Here is an 18,185-nt window from a genome sequence, read left to right as displayed (position 1 = left end):
GCAAGGTAGCAAAGATGTGAAAAGAATAAACCAGAGGTGAATAGGTCAGAAGCGAGTGATGCAGTTATACAGATCTGCCTATTTTTTTTAAAAATTAATTTTCAAATTCAGAATAGGAGGGCTGCTTTCAACCAAATACTTCTGAAATATATAATACAGATACTCTTGGCTTCTCATTCCTCAACTACTTTGATTTTAAAAAGTTGCTGATGCTTCCTTAATTACAAGTGTCCACTGGGCCACGTGATAATGATTAAAATATGGAATGTAGTGCTTTTAAAACACTCCTCTTCACAAGATTCCTTGTGATTAGGTAAATATTATACTTACTACTACAGGTGGAGAACTTTTAAGGGCCCAAACCTGCTCCTGTTTAAATTGGTGTCAACTCCCATTGATTTTAATCACAAGACCAAGTACTTAAGTGATCTATCTAAGGGCAGGTCTACATTACAGCAGGGATTGACGCTCTGAGATCGATCCACCGGCGGTCAATTTAGCGGGTCTAGTAAAGACCCGCCAAATCGACTGCAGATCGCTCTCCGCCCGATGACCCCTGTACCCTACATCTGACAAGAAGAGTAAGGTAAGTCAACAGGAGATTTTTTTTTTCTCCCATTGAGCCCCCCTCCCCCCCAAACGGTAATTCGACCTAAGGTATGTCGACTCCAGTTACCACGGTAGGATAGACAGCAAGACAGTGGTAGAGCTTTGATTGGAACTCAGGACTTCCTGACTCCCATCCATGTACTTGTTCTTCCAGACCATGCTGTCTCACTTGACATTTCAGCTTATTTCATTTTAAAGCTTATTCTTAAAGGACATAAACTTGAAATCTAATCAAATCTTAAAAGAAAAAAAAATTAAAATAGCAAGTGCTATACCTGCCACTGAGCCCTCCTGTCAGTCTTTGTGGTTTTACAATCAACCATTTTTCTTTAAAAATAAATAAATAAATATATATATATATATATATATATATATATATATATATATTTCTCCATTATTTCTGCGAGAAGATGCACACAAACTTAGAGAGGGAAAGGAGTATGCAAGGGAAAGAGTAACTGACTCCAAGATCTGTGAAATGCATAGTAAACAAACTGAGAAAATAGTCTTTATCTAGTCTTCCAGTTAAATTAATCATAGGTGTTACTGTTTGTAACAGGTTTTAAAATGTTCAGATAGAAGTGTGATTGTTTTATTTCGGTTTCTTCCCTTTAAGTTGAGGCTGTCCATATAAAACTCTCTTAACTCAAGTTGCCACCCATGCTGCTGTGGTCACACTTCTGTTTTTATCTCAAGCAGAGCTAGCTCCTGTATTACCTGAGTTGGAAATACTACCTCCCAGTTGCAGTGTAGGTTCACTGACTGCAAGTACATGAGTAGTCCCATTTTTGAAGTTAGATATGTGCTTAAGTGCTTTGCTGAATCAGGGCTAGAGAACAGAAGTGATTAAAGATGTTAGTATGGGGTATGTGTCCACTTTGAGCCAGGGGTGTGATTCCCAGCTTGAGGAGATACCCTTGATCAGGCTAATGCACTAAAAATAATGCAGCTGTAGCAACACGAGTTAGCAGAAGGAGCGAACTGCCTTGAGACAATAGATACATCTGGGGGTGGCTAGCCCCTCCAACCACTTGTGCTGCCACAGCTACACTATTTTTAGCACACTAGTTTGATGGCTATCATGTCCCCAGCTCAAAGTGTAGGCATACCCTCCCTGTATGTGAGGATTGTTTGCCTAATCTCTCCCCGCCCCCCATGTAAGAGGCCTTGACTAGGATACGAATAATTTCATAAAGCGTGCACAAATAGAAGCCATCCAAGTGAAATGACAGTGTGGTGACATATTTGCCATGATAATCGGTGATGGAATACACATGTACTATATTATTCGGCAAACTCGTATTAGCCGAATAGTACAGTACCTGAATTTGTGTGCTGCATTTGTAAGGTAACAAGCCTTTATTAAATGTTAGATAGTTGACATACTCTTCTGACTTAATTCTCAAACACTTTTTTTCTTTGAAATGATCATCTTACAAATTATAAAACGCTACAATGTAGAATGACACTTTTTTAGATAAGATTGATATAGCACTGGCCTTTCAATAGGAAATGGAGCATGGCAAATTGTGAGATAATGCAGTGATCTTTAAATGTGAAGGGTTGCATGCATAGCTTCTGGATGGAAAGCCACAGAAACAGTTTGAAAATAACTGTGGGAAAATATGTTGGAGTATATATGAAAGTCCAATACCTCCTGTCCTTGGTAATATACACTCGTGACCTCTGAGGCACAAACTAGGTGGTACTGTGTTTTGCATGCAGTATCTAGCAATGTTACACAAAAAACCAATGTTGCTTGTTGTTTTGCATTAATACAAATCAACTTTTTTCGAGCTGGCTGAAAAAATTCAGAAGATCCCAGAAGAACATTCCAAACTTTTCACCACCAAATTCAACTTGGTACATTCTTCCTTTTAGATAGTGTGCATGACAACCCTATGTCAGATTATGTACAGACAGATTCTCCATTTCCTATAACTTTCTCACCATTTTTCTCATGTTGTTTTTAAAGAACAGAGGAAAAAGTTTCCTAGCTTTAGAAATAAATTTCATTTAGGGGGAGGAAACTTTCTGTGAGTATACTTAGACTTGCTGGGTAAGAATCTATAGAAGTATAATCTCATTTTTCTGGAAATGTCAGTAACCGTGAATATGGTTTTTTTGTCATTGGTCTGAATCTTTCGATGAACTAGGCCAGATTTTTAATAGAGCTCAGTTTTCAGTAGCTCCCATCTAGGCACTAAAGAGTTTGTCTTCCCTGCAGAGTTGACTCAGGTTCTTATTACGTTGTTCTCCTATACAAAACTCTTGCCTAAATGTGGTGGTGCTTTTGACCCTAACTGGCTAGCCTGCCTTGGGATAGAGGCTTAAGCTCAAATGCTGCTTATGCTTGGGCTAGTGACCTACCCACTTTGCAGTGAGAACACAGCTTGCTTGCATGCTGATAGTCCTCCAGTGCTTTTGACAGTTTCTCTTTTCTCTCCCCAGCCCCCCTCACCTCCACTCCATGTTCCCAGTACTCATCCCACAACTCATTGGGGAAAAATCTCTGAGAGGCTTACTGCAGCACTAAGAACCATGGGACAATCCCCCAGAAGTCCTAGAGATACATGAGTGAGTGCAGCACCAGTGTGGATGCAATTAAGTGGACACATTCAAGTCTGGTTTTGCAGTGTGGCTGCTTGCAGCCTGGCTAGTCAAACATAGGTGCCAGTTGCCCAAGTTAACTCTGCAGTAAAGTCATAACCTGAATGGCCAGTTTTTCAGAAGTGCTCACACCCAGAAATTTCTGTTTAGAGCAGTAAACAGTACCTTTCCCCATCATTAAGATCTATCTTGAAAATCTGCCTACTTTATTGAGGTGCCTAAATGAATGCTGAGCTCCTTTGAAAATCTATCCCCAACATCTATTTCAGAATTGTTCCATGACTCATAGCCCTTTGTCTCTGAATATTCTCAAAGTGGCGGCGGGAATCATGGACTCCATTCTAATATGGAAGGCAGAGGGAATTTGGTGATTAAACCTTTGGACAATCATGGTGCCACATGACTGAGTAGAGCCAGAATTTGGTGGATAGAGGGACTGCTTCATGTCATGAAACGTGTGTTCAGCTCTATATTCCATGGGCTTCCTCTTTTGGTGCCTTCTTGCATAGCAAATACAGATCTAATGTGCTGTTCACAGTGCAGGCAGAACTGATGCTATATTGATGTTGGAGGGGATGTGGTTTTTTCCTTTTTAAACTATTTGCATCAAGGACATTGGCTTTAAGCCTTTAGAATTTTTACAGTTTTATCATACATCACCTTAAAAGACCAGATTTGGAGGAGGGAAAGCGAGCCTATCATTCAATCTGATTTATTTCAAGCTGAAGGTGCTGTGGTCTGGAACAAGTCCCATCTTCCTGAAGCAGCAACAGTTATATAAAGGAATGTAACATTAAAAAAACAGTACTAAAACAAATGATCACTTTTGTATCCAGTTGAAAATCTGTTTAGCCTCCTTTTTCTGGGAGTTTCTTCATATTTTACAGTTCAAAATATGAAGAAAATTTGCATACTACAGTGTTAAATGTTCATGTCCACTTGGCTTTTATTCTCTAGGATTTTTGGTAATTCCCTCCAATGATTATGCACCAAGTTGTTTGGTTTTTGTAGCCTTTGTCAGAAGCAAGTTAATCTAAATGTTGTTTTCACTTCTGTAATTGTCTTGCTCTGTTAATATGAAGCACAGAGAAATGAGTGCAGTAGCACACTAGCTAATATTTGGACTGCCAGCAATCCATAGCTCTGATCCAATTAGAAATCCCAAGTGTGTCCTTTGAATGACATGCTGTCACTGGGACACCCCACTACTCCATGGTTGACTCTTGTATTAACCACTCTCTTATAATGCTGCCTTCCCTTTTAATATGCGCAATATTCGCTTTTTTGTCCATTTAGACAGCTTTACGATTTCTTAACGATTAGACTTTCCTTCTAAAACTTTCTCCTCTATACAGCCTAGAATAAAGTGGGTCAAACTCTCTGCTTTCAGTGTTTTTCATAGATTCATAGATATTTTGGTCAGAAGGGACCGTTATGATCATCTAGTCTGACCTCCTGCACCAACTCAGGCCACAGAATTTCACCCACCATTCCTGCAAAAAACCTCACACCTATATCTGTGCTATTGAAGTTATATCTGTGAACATCCAAAATACCTCTGACTTCAATATTTACTTCACAATTACAACAGTGTAAGATAGTGGAATTCAGCTGCTACGTTTGCATGATGTACCAACTATCCTTCCTTGTAGCTTATTAGTCATTAAAGGCAAAGCTCAACTGTTGATATGGCTCAGATTTTCAGAGGCCTCAACCCATCCTCAGTTCTGCTTGAACAGTTAACTGTAGATGCTGCTAATGGAAGCTGAATATCTAACTACTTTATAAGATTTATAGATACAAATTTAGAGTCTGTCTAAACTCAAAGTTTAGAGAGTATTTTTAATATAATTTTAAAATCTTCTTTGCTGTGTTCTGCAGGTCCTTTCACAGATGTTGTCACCACAAACCTGAAACTTGGTAATCCTACAGACAGAAATGTGTGCTTCAAAGTGAAAACTACAGCACCACGTAGATACTGTGTAAGGCCTAACAGTGGAATTATTGATGCAGGAACATCAATTAACGTTTCCGGTAAGTCATTCAAAATGGCTTGCTTTGTAGTTGAAGCTGGTCTCATCAAATCAGTGATTTTTTTTTTTTTTAGAACACTGTGTGAACTAAATATATATTGGGGAAAGTGGAGAGACAAGCAAGAGAGCATGATTTCATATTTATTTTATCTCCATGAAAAACCAACTGTTTTATACACCTCTACTTATTCCTGGTGGCTTAATTTTTAAATCTTTTATATTTTGATATAAGCTAAAACAAATCAGTGTAAACAATGCAGATAATTACTTTCAGAATGCACATGTTTTGTACTCCCTGAAAATGCAGTGTGTGCTTTGGCACTAAAAAAAACAGACTTTACTTTGTAAGGAGAAAAGGTTAATGGGTTTATTTGTTTGTCTGTTTATTGACAAGTGATAGCTGAATTTTTAACTTGCATAAATCCGCAGAAGTTTGGCAACTGAATTATAGCAATCATAAAAAGACAAAGCAGACTGGTGTGCCGTAAGTTTACAGAGTTGAATAAATTTCCCACTGAAATGGGAGGGTTTTGTAACTGTTTAATTTACACCACTGCAACCCAGAGAAAAATTTGGCCCTTAAAGATAAATGTGTTCAACTTTAAATTACATCTCTCTGACTATTTTTCTAGCATTTGCAGATGTACTGGAACAGTCAGATAATATTCCATAAACCCAGTGTCACAATAGTAGTAGAGAATTAGATAGAGATTTAAATCAATCAGTTTTGTGGATTTCACGCAGATCATTGCTCCTTTTTTGAAGCTTTTACACTTTAAGAGGGGCATAATTGTACGAATCTCTTAGATTTCAATGGCAGTTTCATTCCTGGAATGAGGAATAAGTGGCTATGACTTAGCAATAAAATATTAACCCTATTTATATGTGATAGTATAGTCTTCAGTGCTTATAAAAATATATGGAAATACTTATTGAATCAGTTCTAAGAAGTCAGTTTTTAGTGACTATTTTAAATAAGCCATAAAACTACATGTATGGGTTTTTCATGCATTGTTTTATATCTGACTCAGTTTTATGTGCGTGGACTCAGAATTGCATGTTCTAATTGTAATGGCTGCAAATTGGATAGCTAAATTCCAAGTTTTTTCAAGTGGTTACCCATCTGTTCCACTTGAGGTGTGTGTAAGTGCACAGTAGTCGGAGGTTTATCCCTCAGTGGGACCAGTCAGGGCGACACATGCACCATGGGCCTGTCTTGTGCCACCATGCAAAAGTATAAAGGACAGAGTTGCCGTGACTCCCCTCAATTCCTTCTTACTGCCCTTGATGGTTGTTGGAACGGTTGTAGCAAGTTTTTTTTCTCACTTGTGTATAGTTGGTAGTGTTTTAGTAATTTTAGACAGTTTGTTAGTTATAGACATAAGTTTTCCTTTAAAGTGTTTTTGAACACTTTTTGGTTCCTGTTGTTGGGTACCTTGGTCACTGGGTTTCAAGCCTTGCCATTCTTGCAAGAAACTGATGCCAGTGGGTGACCTGCCAGTTTCCTGAGGTGTGTCAGGGAGTCTTATGTCAGGAATCTGTGTCAAATGCTCAGAATCTGGGAGATTGAGATCCCTGGCACCAAAATCCAGGAAGCTTGTGGACGAGAACACAAGAGTGCACTGAAGGCCGAGGCAGTCATCTGCTTAAAAGGGACTATCAGCTCCAGAGCTGGCACCCTGGATACCAGCCCCTGAAGTGGATCCATTTAGTTCAGTGGTGTGGGAGACTGTCCTGTCTACGCCGGAGGCTTATGCAGCAGCCTGAGATAAGAACATAAGAATGGCCATACTGGGTCAGACCAGTGGTCCATCTAGCCCAGTATCCTGTCTTCTGACAGTGGCCTAAGCCAAGTGCTTCAGAGGTAATGAACAGAACATGCAATCAAGTGATCCATCCCCTGTCATTCATTCCCAGCTTCTGGCAAACAGAGGCTAGGGACACTCAGCATGGTGTTGCATGAGTCTGCTGCATGAGTGTTGCATGGATCTGGTGAGTCTCTTAGCACTGGCTTCGCCGGCTTTCCAAGGTACTTCTCACCCAGTACTGGCGCCTGTTGTAACTGTGTCATCCCAGTATGCAATGTCGTGAGTTCCTCTGGTTTGCTGTATGCCTCTTTGTGTGGTGCCAACGATTATCATCTCACTGGGACTGCCATCTCCAGGCTCCAGACATCAATCTGTGACATCGAAGGGAACGGTCCTCCCTTCTTGGTCAGAAGTTGACTCCAACCTGTCGCAGCTGTGCCATGAATATCATTATTCCCTTTCCACTACCTACCATCCTCAGTATCCCTTGGAGGCTCTGTCTTGGCCATCAAGCAGAGACCCATGGCTGGGGAGAAATTTAGCTCTGGGGTCTTGTCAAAATGGCCATGGATCCGTTGGGGGTTTCCACCTGCCTCCAAATAGTCTCCACATCCTCCTTGTTCTGCTTTTATCAAGTAGACACCAACACCACACCAGATGCAGCAGGAGACCACTCTCGGTACCAGGCTCAGAACTGAGTAGGAAGTAATTGCTCTGGTGGATCTACCTTTAGAGGAATCCATGGAGCTCCACAGCACCCACCTTTGACCTCCTCCTCTTCATCACCCAATGAGGCAGTGGTGTCAGAAGGTTCCTCATCTCACTCAGAGGACTACAGGGCTCATCATTGCTATTAAAAAGGGTGACTTCTGGTCTGGATATCCAGGTTTAAGGGGTTGGAGAAAGGGGTTTCAGGCTGGTCAACATCTTAGTTTCTTAGGAACCATCTAGAGTGGAGCTTCATTAATTGGGAGCAATCTGGAGCCCATTAAGGTGCTATGGCAGATACCGTCTTCCTTCCCTCTCTCCCTCCCTCTGACAGCAGAAAGGGCCAAGCGCAGATATTCTGTCCCCTCACAGGGATTTGAACATTTATACCCACCCTCCAGGGTCATTGGTGGTCTCAGCTGCCAGTGAGAGAGGACGCCAAGATTAGCAGGAAGGAATGGAAAGGATGCAAAGAAGCTGGATCTCTTTGCCAGAAAACTTTATTTGCCAGTGAGTCTGCAGTTTAGGATTGCTAACCAGCAGTCTTTGCTCGGTCTCTATATAGCCTCTTGGACAATCTATTTAAATTTAAAGACACCCTCCTTCTTCAGCAGGTCCTGATTCACTCATACAGTCTGGGAGCTCTAAGCAAACATCTTGCTGTTTGTCAAAGACAGCCTACCAATTTCTGGAGTGCCAGCCACTCCTATCCCACTACATAAGTGCTCAGTCCCGCATCACTACAGATCAGTGCAGGGTGGAATTGGGACTACACCCTTCATTTTCCCCCCTTCCCATCCCTATTCTCCATCCATTTTCAGGGACCACTGTCAGGAGGAGGTTCTCCTTTAGGGGGTAATATCTCTGCTTCAGTAGGGGCCATAGAGGAAGTTCCTCAGTTATCCTTCCTTAGAGGTTTTTAAGGTCAGGCTTGACAAAGCCCTGGCTGGGATGATTTAACTGGGAATTGGTCCTGCTTCAAGCAGGGGGTTGGACTAGATGACCTTCTGGGGTCCCTTCCAACCCTGATATTCTATGATCCAGAGGGAAGGGTTTTCTTCACAGTATTTCCTGATCCCAAAAGCAAAAGTAGGTCTCAGACCCATACTAGACCTGTGATAGTTTTGCGTGGTCATGCTGGCTTCCATTATCCCGTCCCTGGAGACTGGTATGCTGCCCTCATCTTAAAAGATGCATATTTCTATGTGGCAATACATCAAAGCCACAGGAAATTGTTCAGGTTTCTGGTAAATCAGACCCACTACCAGTTTACAGTACTACTGTTTGGCCTGTCTGCAGCTCCACGGGTGTTCACAAAGTACAGTATATGGCAGTGCTGGCAGCATTCCTGAGGAAGTCAGGAATTAGGTGATTCCTACTTGGATGACTGGCTAGTTAGAGGCCAATCCGAGGCACAGATGCTGTCCTAAATGTCAGTCATCCAAACCATCTTCGATGCACTAGGGTTGCTCATCAACATGGAGAAGTCAATCCTGTCACTTTTATATAAGATAGTTTATAGGAACAGTCTTGGACTCTGTGGAAGCCAAGGCCTTTGTTCCACATATAGGATTGCAGATGATGCTGGCCGTTGTGTTAGACCTGAAGGCCCATCCTACCATGAGGAGTATGGACTAGTATGAAGTATGGCTTCTGGGGTATATGGGCTCAGGCACTTACGTAGTTCAGCTTGCCAGGTGCCATTTTCAGCAGCTTCAGGGGTAGCTGCCATCTGTGTACTCTCCGTAGAAACGATGGTTTGGATGCCCACTGAAATCTTGGCCTCTCTAGACTGGTGGACAGATCCTTCAAGTGTGTGTTGAGGGGGAGGTCTGTTTGCTCCTTCTCAGTCAGCTTTATGGGTTTAACTGTGGCACTTAAATGCTTCTGAACTGGACTTGCTTTCACACTGAAATTCACATCACGATGGTGATAAACTCAATCCTAAAATGCCTACCCCAAATTAGCAATGAATTTTTAAACTATGCCTGATAAATACTTGAGTTTTTCAGATTTCTTTCCTTTTGATAAGCACTGTTTGAGGTTAAGGAAGCAGAATTCTGGGATTACAAATGTTAGTTCTTTATTTCCTTAGAAAAGCTATAGTGACCTTTCAACTGTAAGTTTGTTTTTTTTATTATTATTTAATGATGGCGCATTTGCACTCCAGCCTCTTTCAAAAAGATCTGTGCACCCCTTTTGTTCATGGAAGTTTCCTTAAACCACAAAACCTGGAGGGGGACTGCACACACAAAGTAGCACAGTCACCCTGGGTCTGGTGGGCATAGGGTAATACGAACAGACCACGTAAGAGGGTCTACATATTGAAGGGGGTTTCAAGAGAAGATTGAGGGAGGAGGCAAGTGATGTATAGATAGTGGATTTCCAACAATTTTTGGGTAAGTACACCAGGTACTGCTATATGTAGAACTGTTGTATTAGCCATGGAAGTAGCATGTTGTGCTCTGGTACCACATTGGGGTGGGTTGAGGGAAAGGATTCAAAACATCCCCAACCCTTGTTGAAAACCTGGTTCCCCTAAGTTGCATAGCAAGTTACCTGTGTTTTAGCCTGTTGGGAGAAGCCTGTGTAGAATTGACTGATGCTAGTCGCCATCTTGCCAAGTGTTGGTTTAGTTGCAATATGGGAACCAAACACCAAAGGCGGCAAACCCGTTTCCATCTTGCCTTAATACTTTAAATAGGGCCTAAACAGTGTGAACTGCATAAACTGCACTAAGTAAGGTCAGAGTGCAGTCAGGTGATTAATCATTGGAACAATTCACAAACGGTTGTGGTGGATTCACTATCATTGGCCGTTCATAAATCAAGAGTGGATGTTTTTCTAAAAGATATGCTGTAGTTCAACAAGAATTATTTGGGGGAAGTTAAATGGCCTATGTTATGGAGACGGTCCGACTAGATGATTAGTAATCCCTTCTGGCCTTAGAATCAGACTCTCATGTCTGGAACCTCCCATCTACACAGATCCAGTTTACAGGATCAGGGCCTGAAATACCAAGTTTGGAAAAGAAAAGGTCAATTGGTGCTATGCTGTTTGAATCTTGCATTCTAGTTTTCATGATCTTGCCTACATTAACTCCCCCCTCCCCCCCATATTTTCCAAAATATGCAAATAGCGTAGTTTAATTCTCAAAACTCTTCATGGGCATGCTGTCTAACTGTCAAACACACAGCAGTTTAAAAAGCAGGATTTGATGTTTGTTCATGGATCAAGAGAAGCAACAATATTTTAGGCACATCAAAAATGCTTCTGCTTCTTGCAGCATGTTATTAGGGTTAGCACTTTTAACCTTCACCAAATTTTGATTTCATTAATACATAAGTAATTATTGTAACACTTGTAGTGAAGTGGCGGATGTACTGCTTGCTACCAGACACAATAAATTAGAGGTTGGGGGGAGAGTTGCGTATGTGATTTACTTTGGTATAATTTTGCTTCTCAGCACTGATACTTGTCAGTAGCCATGTCAAATAGCATATATTTAATTTGTTAAATGTGCAAAAAAAGCACTTTTTAAAAAAAAAAAAAATCATCTATTAGTGTCCTAAATTTTAAGAAGTAAAAATAACATTCTTTTTTGCTTTCTGAAGCAAGATATTTTCGGTCTTGTAATTTAAATCATATGTAAGGCATAAAACAGCACTTGGATTGTCCAAAACCTAATAAGAAAATATTGGAGTATAACTATTTGGACGGTAACTTCCAGCCAATAAAACTAATAGGGCTGTATTTACAATCTCTACTCCATCCTCCTGAGTTTCTGCTGACTAGGTTTAACGTGGCAATTTGGTTGCACTAGAGTGGCACCGCATTTCATTTTTTAAAAGATCATTGCAAAAGTCTAACTGCATAAAGATCTTGTCCAAGTTGTTGTTGTAGTTTATCAGAAAATTACTATCTGAAGCTAAAATTGGGGCTGTTGTATCTTCACGATGCTACCAGTTGTCTTGCATTAAAACGGTATAATACCGTTTGAAGTTTCTCATAGGAATGTAAGCTTATAAGTGGATAACTTTCCTCTCCGATAAGGAGTCCAGTCATATTATCGGTATAATCTGCTTTACTTGAGCTAGCATGATAGCTCCCTTAAAACACACCTACAATGGCTGAAAATCAAGCTTTCCATTCTCCAACAGTGTGGCAAATATCCAACCTCTAGACATTGTTTTGAGAGTATTTCAGAGCACTATTTAAATACCAGAATTTTTTTTAAAGCATTCCCATACCTATCAGCACACACTTAACGACAATTCCAGGCTTGTCGCCCAGATTTTCAAAAAAAGGCTGAGTACATAAATGTACATACAGTGTGTCTGATTATGGCAGTTGAGTGCAAATGATCATCAGCAGCTATTTGCATAATGAGCGGATTGGCATTTGGTCTTAACTACTTTGAAAATTGGGCGTGTGTGTTTGAGTTGCTTCTTTGACAAAGACCTTCTTCCTTCTGGTTTTGTAGCTCCCTGGATTGTGCAATCTGTAAAAGATGCACATGAAGATAGTGGGGTTTACTTGCGGTTGCAGTCAAAATTTGAACATTTCACCAGATGCTGATATGCGGCAAGTAGTGGGGGTTGGGGAGGCGCATCCCATCCATGGACAAACACCCTGGTGGAAAGCCCGGCACCTCAATTCATCTTCTGGGAGGGCAGCGCTAGGATTCCCTCTAGGATGCTGTCTGTGGACATCTTTAGGGGATTCTGTTTTTCTTATAGGCCTCTGGATAATAGGTACTTGATAACATTAGCCCTCCCCAAAGTCATCTAGTTGGTGAAGAGAAGAGTATTCATTTCCTCCATCCCAGAGACTCCTGACTACTGCTCTGCTCTTCCATCAGCCTTGCAGTTGCTGCACAGAAGAGCCTTGTTTCTGTTTCTCTGTCCTCCTCCAGGACTCAAATTGGGCAGAGCAGCAACCTGTCACTTTGTTGAAGCTGCTGTCTTGATCTCCAGAGTCTCATCTTACTTCTTTTTAAATTGAAAGACACTGATGGTTGCAGAGGGAACTACAAGAATGTGAAACATATGTAACCGATGCAGTCATGCCTGCCTGCATCTGCAGAGAGTCTGAAACAATAGTTCTGTAAGTATGAACAGCTTCATTTCCATGGTATTAACTGGGATTCCTACTGATAATTTAAAGCCTCTGATATCATCACGTGATTTTGGGACCTGAGGCCCTATACCCATACTTATGCCTTAATCTGGCTGTGTTCAAGGGTATATTCAAACCCTCCTGAGGTGCCCAGCAGAGTATATGTTGTCATATTTCAGTATCTGCACAATCTGCTGTTGATAGCTTCTCATTTTAACACATAAAGTGGGCAGAGATTAGGAAAGCTTTTTTAAAAAAATAAGAAAATAGGCACTATGTTTGCCCTTCTCCAGTCCTCTGGGACTCATCCATCCTCCATGAGTTCTCGAAGATAATTTCTAAAAGTTTTGAGATTGCTTCGGTTCCCTTGACTACCTTAGGGTGAATTTCATCAGACCCTAATGACTTGAATTAAAAATTACTTAGATGTCAAATTTGTGCTTCAGCCTGATGAAATGCATCCTAGAATACTCAAGGAGCTAACTGTGGAGATATCTGAGCCATTAGTGATTATCTTCAAAAAGTCATGGAAGACTGGAGAGATTTCGGAAGACTGGAAAATGGCACTATATTTGCCCATCTATAAAAAGGACAATAAGGACAAACTGGGGAATTACAGACCAGTCATCTTAACTTCTGTACCCGGAAAGATAATGGAGCAAATAATTAAGCAATCAGTTTGCAAACATCTAAAAGATAAGGTGATAAGTGACAGCATGGATTTGTCCAAAAATATCATGTCAAACCAACCTGATGGCTTGTTACCCTGTCAAAGAAAGCTTTGTGGATGGGGGGAAGAGGTATAAATGATATATCTTGACTTTAGTAAAGCTTTTGATACTGTCTCGCATGATCTTCTCACAAACAAATGAAATCCAACATAGATGGAGTTACTGTAAGGTGGGTGCAAAACTGGTTGGAAAACCGTTCCCAGAGAGTAGTATCAGTGGTTCACAGTCATGCTGGAAGGACATAACGAGTGGGGTCCCACAGGGTCAGTTCTGGATCCGGTTCTGTTAATATCTTCATCAGTGATTTAGACAATGGCATAGAGAGTACACTTATAAAGTTTGCGGACGATACCAAGCTGGGAGGGGTTGGAAGTGCTTTGGAGGTTAGGGTTAAAATTCAAAATGATCTAGGCAAACTGGAGAAACGGTCTGAAGTAAATAGGATGAAATTCAACAAGGACAAGTGCAAAGTACTCCATTTAGGAAAGAACAATCAATTGCACACATACAAAATGGGAAATGACTGCCTAGGAAGGAGTACTGTGGAAAGGGATCTGGGGGTCCTAGTGGACCACAAGCTAAATATGAAACACCATTCTGGGATGTATTAGCAGGAGTGTTGTAAGCAAGACATAAGTAATTTTTCCGCTCTACTCTGCGCTGATTAGGCCTCAATTGGAGTATTGTGTCCAGGTCCGGGTGCCACATTTCAGGAATCCAGAAAAGAGCGACAAAAATGATTAAAGGTCTAGAAAACATGATCTATGAGGGAAGACTGAAAAAAAATTGGGTTTGTTTAGTCTGGAAAAGAGAAGACTGAGAGGGGACATACGTTTTCAAGTACGTAACAGGTTATTAGTAGGACGAGGGAGAAAAATTATTATTCTTAACCTCTGAGGATAGGACAAAAAGCAGTGGGCTTAAATTGCAGCAAGGGAGGTTTAGGTTGGACGTTAGGAAAAACTTCCTGGCAGGGTGCTTAAGCACTGGGATAAATTGCCTAGGGAGGTTGTGGAATCTCCATCACTGGAGATTCCTAAGAGCAGATTAGAGAAACACCTGTTGGGATGATCTAGATCAGTGATTCTCAAACTTTTGTACTGGTGACCCCTTTCACATAGCAAGCCTCTGAGTGCAACGCCCCCTTATAAATGAAAAACACTTTTTATGTATATTTAACACCATTATAAATGCTGGAGGCAAAGTGGGGTTTGGGGTGGAGGCTGACAGCTCGTGACCCCCCCCCCCCATGTAATAACCTCACGACCCCCTGAGAGGTCCTGACCCCCAGTTTGAGAACCCCTGGTCTAGATGATACTTAATCCTGCCATAAGTGCCAGGGACTGGACTAGATGACCTCTCTCAGTCCCTTCCAGTCCTACAGTTCTCTGAATACATTATCTTATCTAAATATTCTTTAACCTGTTCTTTCCCTATTTTGGCTTGTATTCCTTCTCTCTGGTTAATATTAATTATGTTGAGTATCTGGTCATTAAATCTTTTAGTGAAGACTGAAACTTAACTAGTCACTAAACACCTCAGCATCCTTGATATCATCTGTTGTTAGCTCTCCTTCCCTGCTATGTAGAGGACTTATATTTTCCCTTCATCTTCCTTCTGCTCCTAATATATTTAAAGAGCCTCTCCTTACAGTCTTTTATGCCCCTTGCTGGGTGTAACTCATTTTGTGCTTCAGCCTTTCTGATTTTGTTTGTTCATGCTTGTGCTATTCTTTTGTACTCTTCCTTAGCAATTTGTCAATGTTTCCACTTTTTGTAGGATTTCTCTCTTGATTTTTCAGATCATTAAAAATTTCCTGATGGCGCTATATTAGCCTCTTACTACTATGTTTTCTTCATGTCAGGATAGCTTACCATTGTACCTTTCATATTGTCTCTTTGACAAAGTGCCAGTTCTCCTGAACATTTTTTCCCTGTCTTAGATTTTCTTCCCATGGGACCTTATCTACCAGTTCTCTCTGAATTTGCTAAAGTGTGCTTTTTTTGTTTTGATGTCCTTTGTGCTTATTCTGCTGCTATCACTCCTTCCTTTCCTGGGAATCTTGAAATCTGTCATTTCATGATCACTTTCACCTGAATTGCCTTTTACCTTCAGATTCTCAATTAACTCCTCCCTGTTGGCAAGAATCAAGTCTAAAATGGCTGTCCCCTGGATATTTCTTCCACTTTCTGAAACAAAAAGTTGTCCCTAATGCATTCCTAGAACTTAGTGGAAATTTTGTGTTTTGCCCTATTAAGTCCCCCATTACTACCAGGTCTTGTGATCTGGGTATTTATCTGTCCTTGAAATGCCTCATCCACCTCCTCTTCCTAATTTGTGCAGATTTAAGCCAGAGAATTCCTGGTTAGCCCTTTCTTTCATAGGATTTCATTGTGCACCTAATACTCTTGATTCTTGTCAAGTTCCTCTTATGCTGTGCAAAATTGATGTAATCTTGAAAGGCGGGTGTTGATGTAGATGATCCTACAAGCAAGGTGCTCCTGCAGTTCTCAAGTGCATCATAAACAGCCATTAAGTCTTAACCTCTGTTTCAAAATTCTAAATCTCTGCCTGCTGGCTCTCTGGATGAGAGGTCTTCTCCAGTGTCCTTCGTAATGAGACTGTGGCAGGTGGCTCACTGATATCACCTGACAAGTGCTTGAGGCCACAACTATTATGCACTAAACCCTTGGGACTCTTCACTGCTTCTTGGCCCTGTGACAGCATGTTTTTCTCCAGGGCCTCCTTGCTGGTTGCTGCCTCCTAACCTCCTCTTCCCTTTGGGGAAGAAAGAGGTTTGCTCTGATGTGAGTAACCAGCATAAACTCATATTGATGGTGTCTGCATTAACTTCTGCCAGTAATCCATGCAAGGAAAAGAGGTGAAGTGGGAGTCACTATTTTTCCCTCCCCACCACTACTCTGTAGCCCCCTGTCTCCACCAAAAGAGAGGTGAACACAGCATTAGAGGAGAAAAACAGGGCATGTGTTGTGAAACCAGTATTCCCTTCTGCAGTAACCCAGCACACGGAACCCACCTGATCTGAATCCCCACCATTTTGTATTAGCAGAGGGAATGATTGTTTTCAAAATGCTTCAAGCAAATGTCTTACTCTGTTCCTCTGTCTACTGGTCTCCATGTGGCTATGCAGATCTCACATGTGGCAGAATATTGAGAATATTTTACAATGTTGATGTCAAATAGTGACTATTCAGTTTTACAGACCGAGAGATCCATGCTCTAGCCTCCTTTTGTTATATATTTGGCATTAGAAATGTTGGAACTCACATTAAATTCATTTTAGACTGAAGGCTCCCAAGTTTTCTGTTCAGTTTCTGAGTCTGGCTCCTCACAGTGTAAATAGAATGAATGAACTGATATGGGTAGGTATTTCGGGTTTACAGTCTGGCATATGCAAAGTTTGCTACATAATTCCTATCAGTATAATTTTCATGTATTGATCTGAAAGAACAAGTAGTAACAACACTTACACCATCAAACCTTCTCTAGCATCCTGCTGTTACAAAGCACTAAATTAAATTCAGAACAGCAATCTGTTTCGCGTTCAAAACAGATTCAACATTGTACCTTGGGAAATAATTACTTTTAAATGAGCTTATAGCTGCACTCAACTAAGCAAACTGATATGAACCACAGGCCTGCAGAACTTTTTCAATAAATGGATATGTATTCAACTACCCAGTTAGTCCTCACCCACTATAGAGATTCGAGCGGCAGAGAAGACAACTGAGCAACAATGGAGGAAGTACTGATCTTAATTATCATGCTTCTTGTCTGTTACATATTGTGTAATATTTAAACACAAGTGCTGTCACAGTTCACATTTTCATTTTGACCAACTTTTTAAAGTAGTGTTTACAACTTCACTGCATCTCATCATCATTTTAAATTTTATATTTAGCACTTCATATAAGAACAGTCAATGTTTAGCTCCTTCTACCATTTTTAAAAGGCACACAGTTGCTAATGGCAACAGATTCTGTGTGTTGTGTTTGTGTGTAAGAATGTGATGGCATAGCCTTAGTGTTTGTTTTTGTCCACTTAAGAAAACAAATTGGTTTGGCTGTTTTTACTCTGAAGTAAGTGACATCCTTGCACATAGCTTTCTTGTAACAAAACCTCTAGATATCCACATAAAGCTATATGCTGGATATATCAGTTGTAAACTGAAATTTCTTTCCTGTAGTTCATCTGATAAGCGGCTCATTACAGTTTTTTTAGCTGTGCTAGTAGATCGGACTACACTTAATTCTGGGACTCTGCATGAACTAAATGGTGGGGTGGGGGGACCTTTTGATCATAAAATGTACCTTCTGAAATTTTACACTGGGTATCTTTAAGTCGGGTTAATAATTGTAATTGTGGCATTATGCAAGTTTAGTTTTGGATTCCAGTTTGTTAGCTTGGAGCTCTTTGCACCATCTAGTTACATGTGTTCGTATTCAAACTTGTTTTTGCTTTTGAAATTGCATGTGGTGTTTTAATTGACCAATGGGCTGCAATCAAAATATAGTTGTTAGCAGTCTCTCTCCAAGATAATCTGACAC

The 18,185-nt window shown here is 40.8% G+C and overlaps 1 protein-coding gene across 3 annotated transcripts in view; it reads left to right on the top strand.

Annotated features, from left to right (window-relative positions):
- VAPB (VAMP associated protein B and C) overlaps positions 1-18,185 on the top strand; it is a 59,333-nt gene that overhangs the window by 18,784 nt on the left and 22,364 nt on the right. For all 3 annotated transcript variants that reach the window (XM_037877254.2, XM_037877252.2, XM_037877253.2), the window contains exon 2: positions 5,101-5,253. In XM_037877254.2, the coding sequence (XP_037733182.1) occupies positions 5,101-5,253 (153 nt within the window). The remainder of the gene's footprint in view (positions 1-5,100; positions 5,254-18,185) is intronic.

Source organism: Chelonia mydas, chromosome 13 (assembly GCF_015237465.2).
Source record: "Chelonia mydas isolate rCheMyd1 chromosome 13, rCheMyd1.pri.v2, whole genome shotgun sequence".
NCBI classification, from domain to species: Eukaryota; Metazoa; Chordata; order Testudines; family Cheloniidae; genus Chelonia; species Chelonia mydas.
The sequence above is the reverse complement of the archived record's forward strand: the minus strand, read 5'-3'. Positions and strand labels throughout refer to the sequence as shown.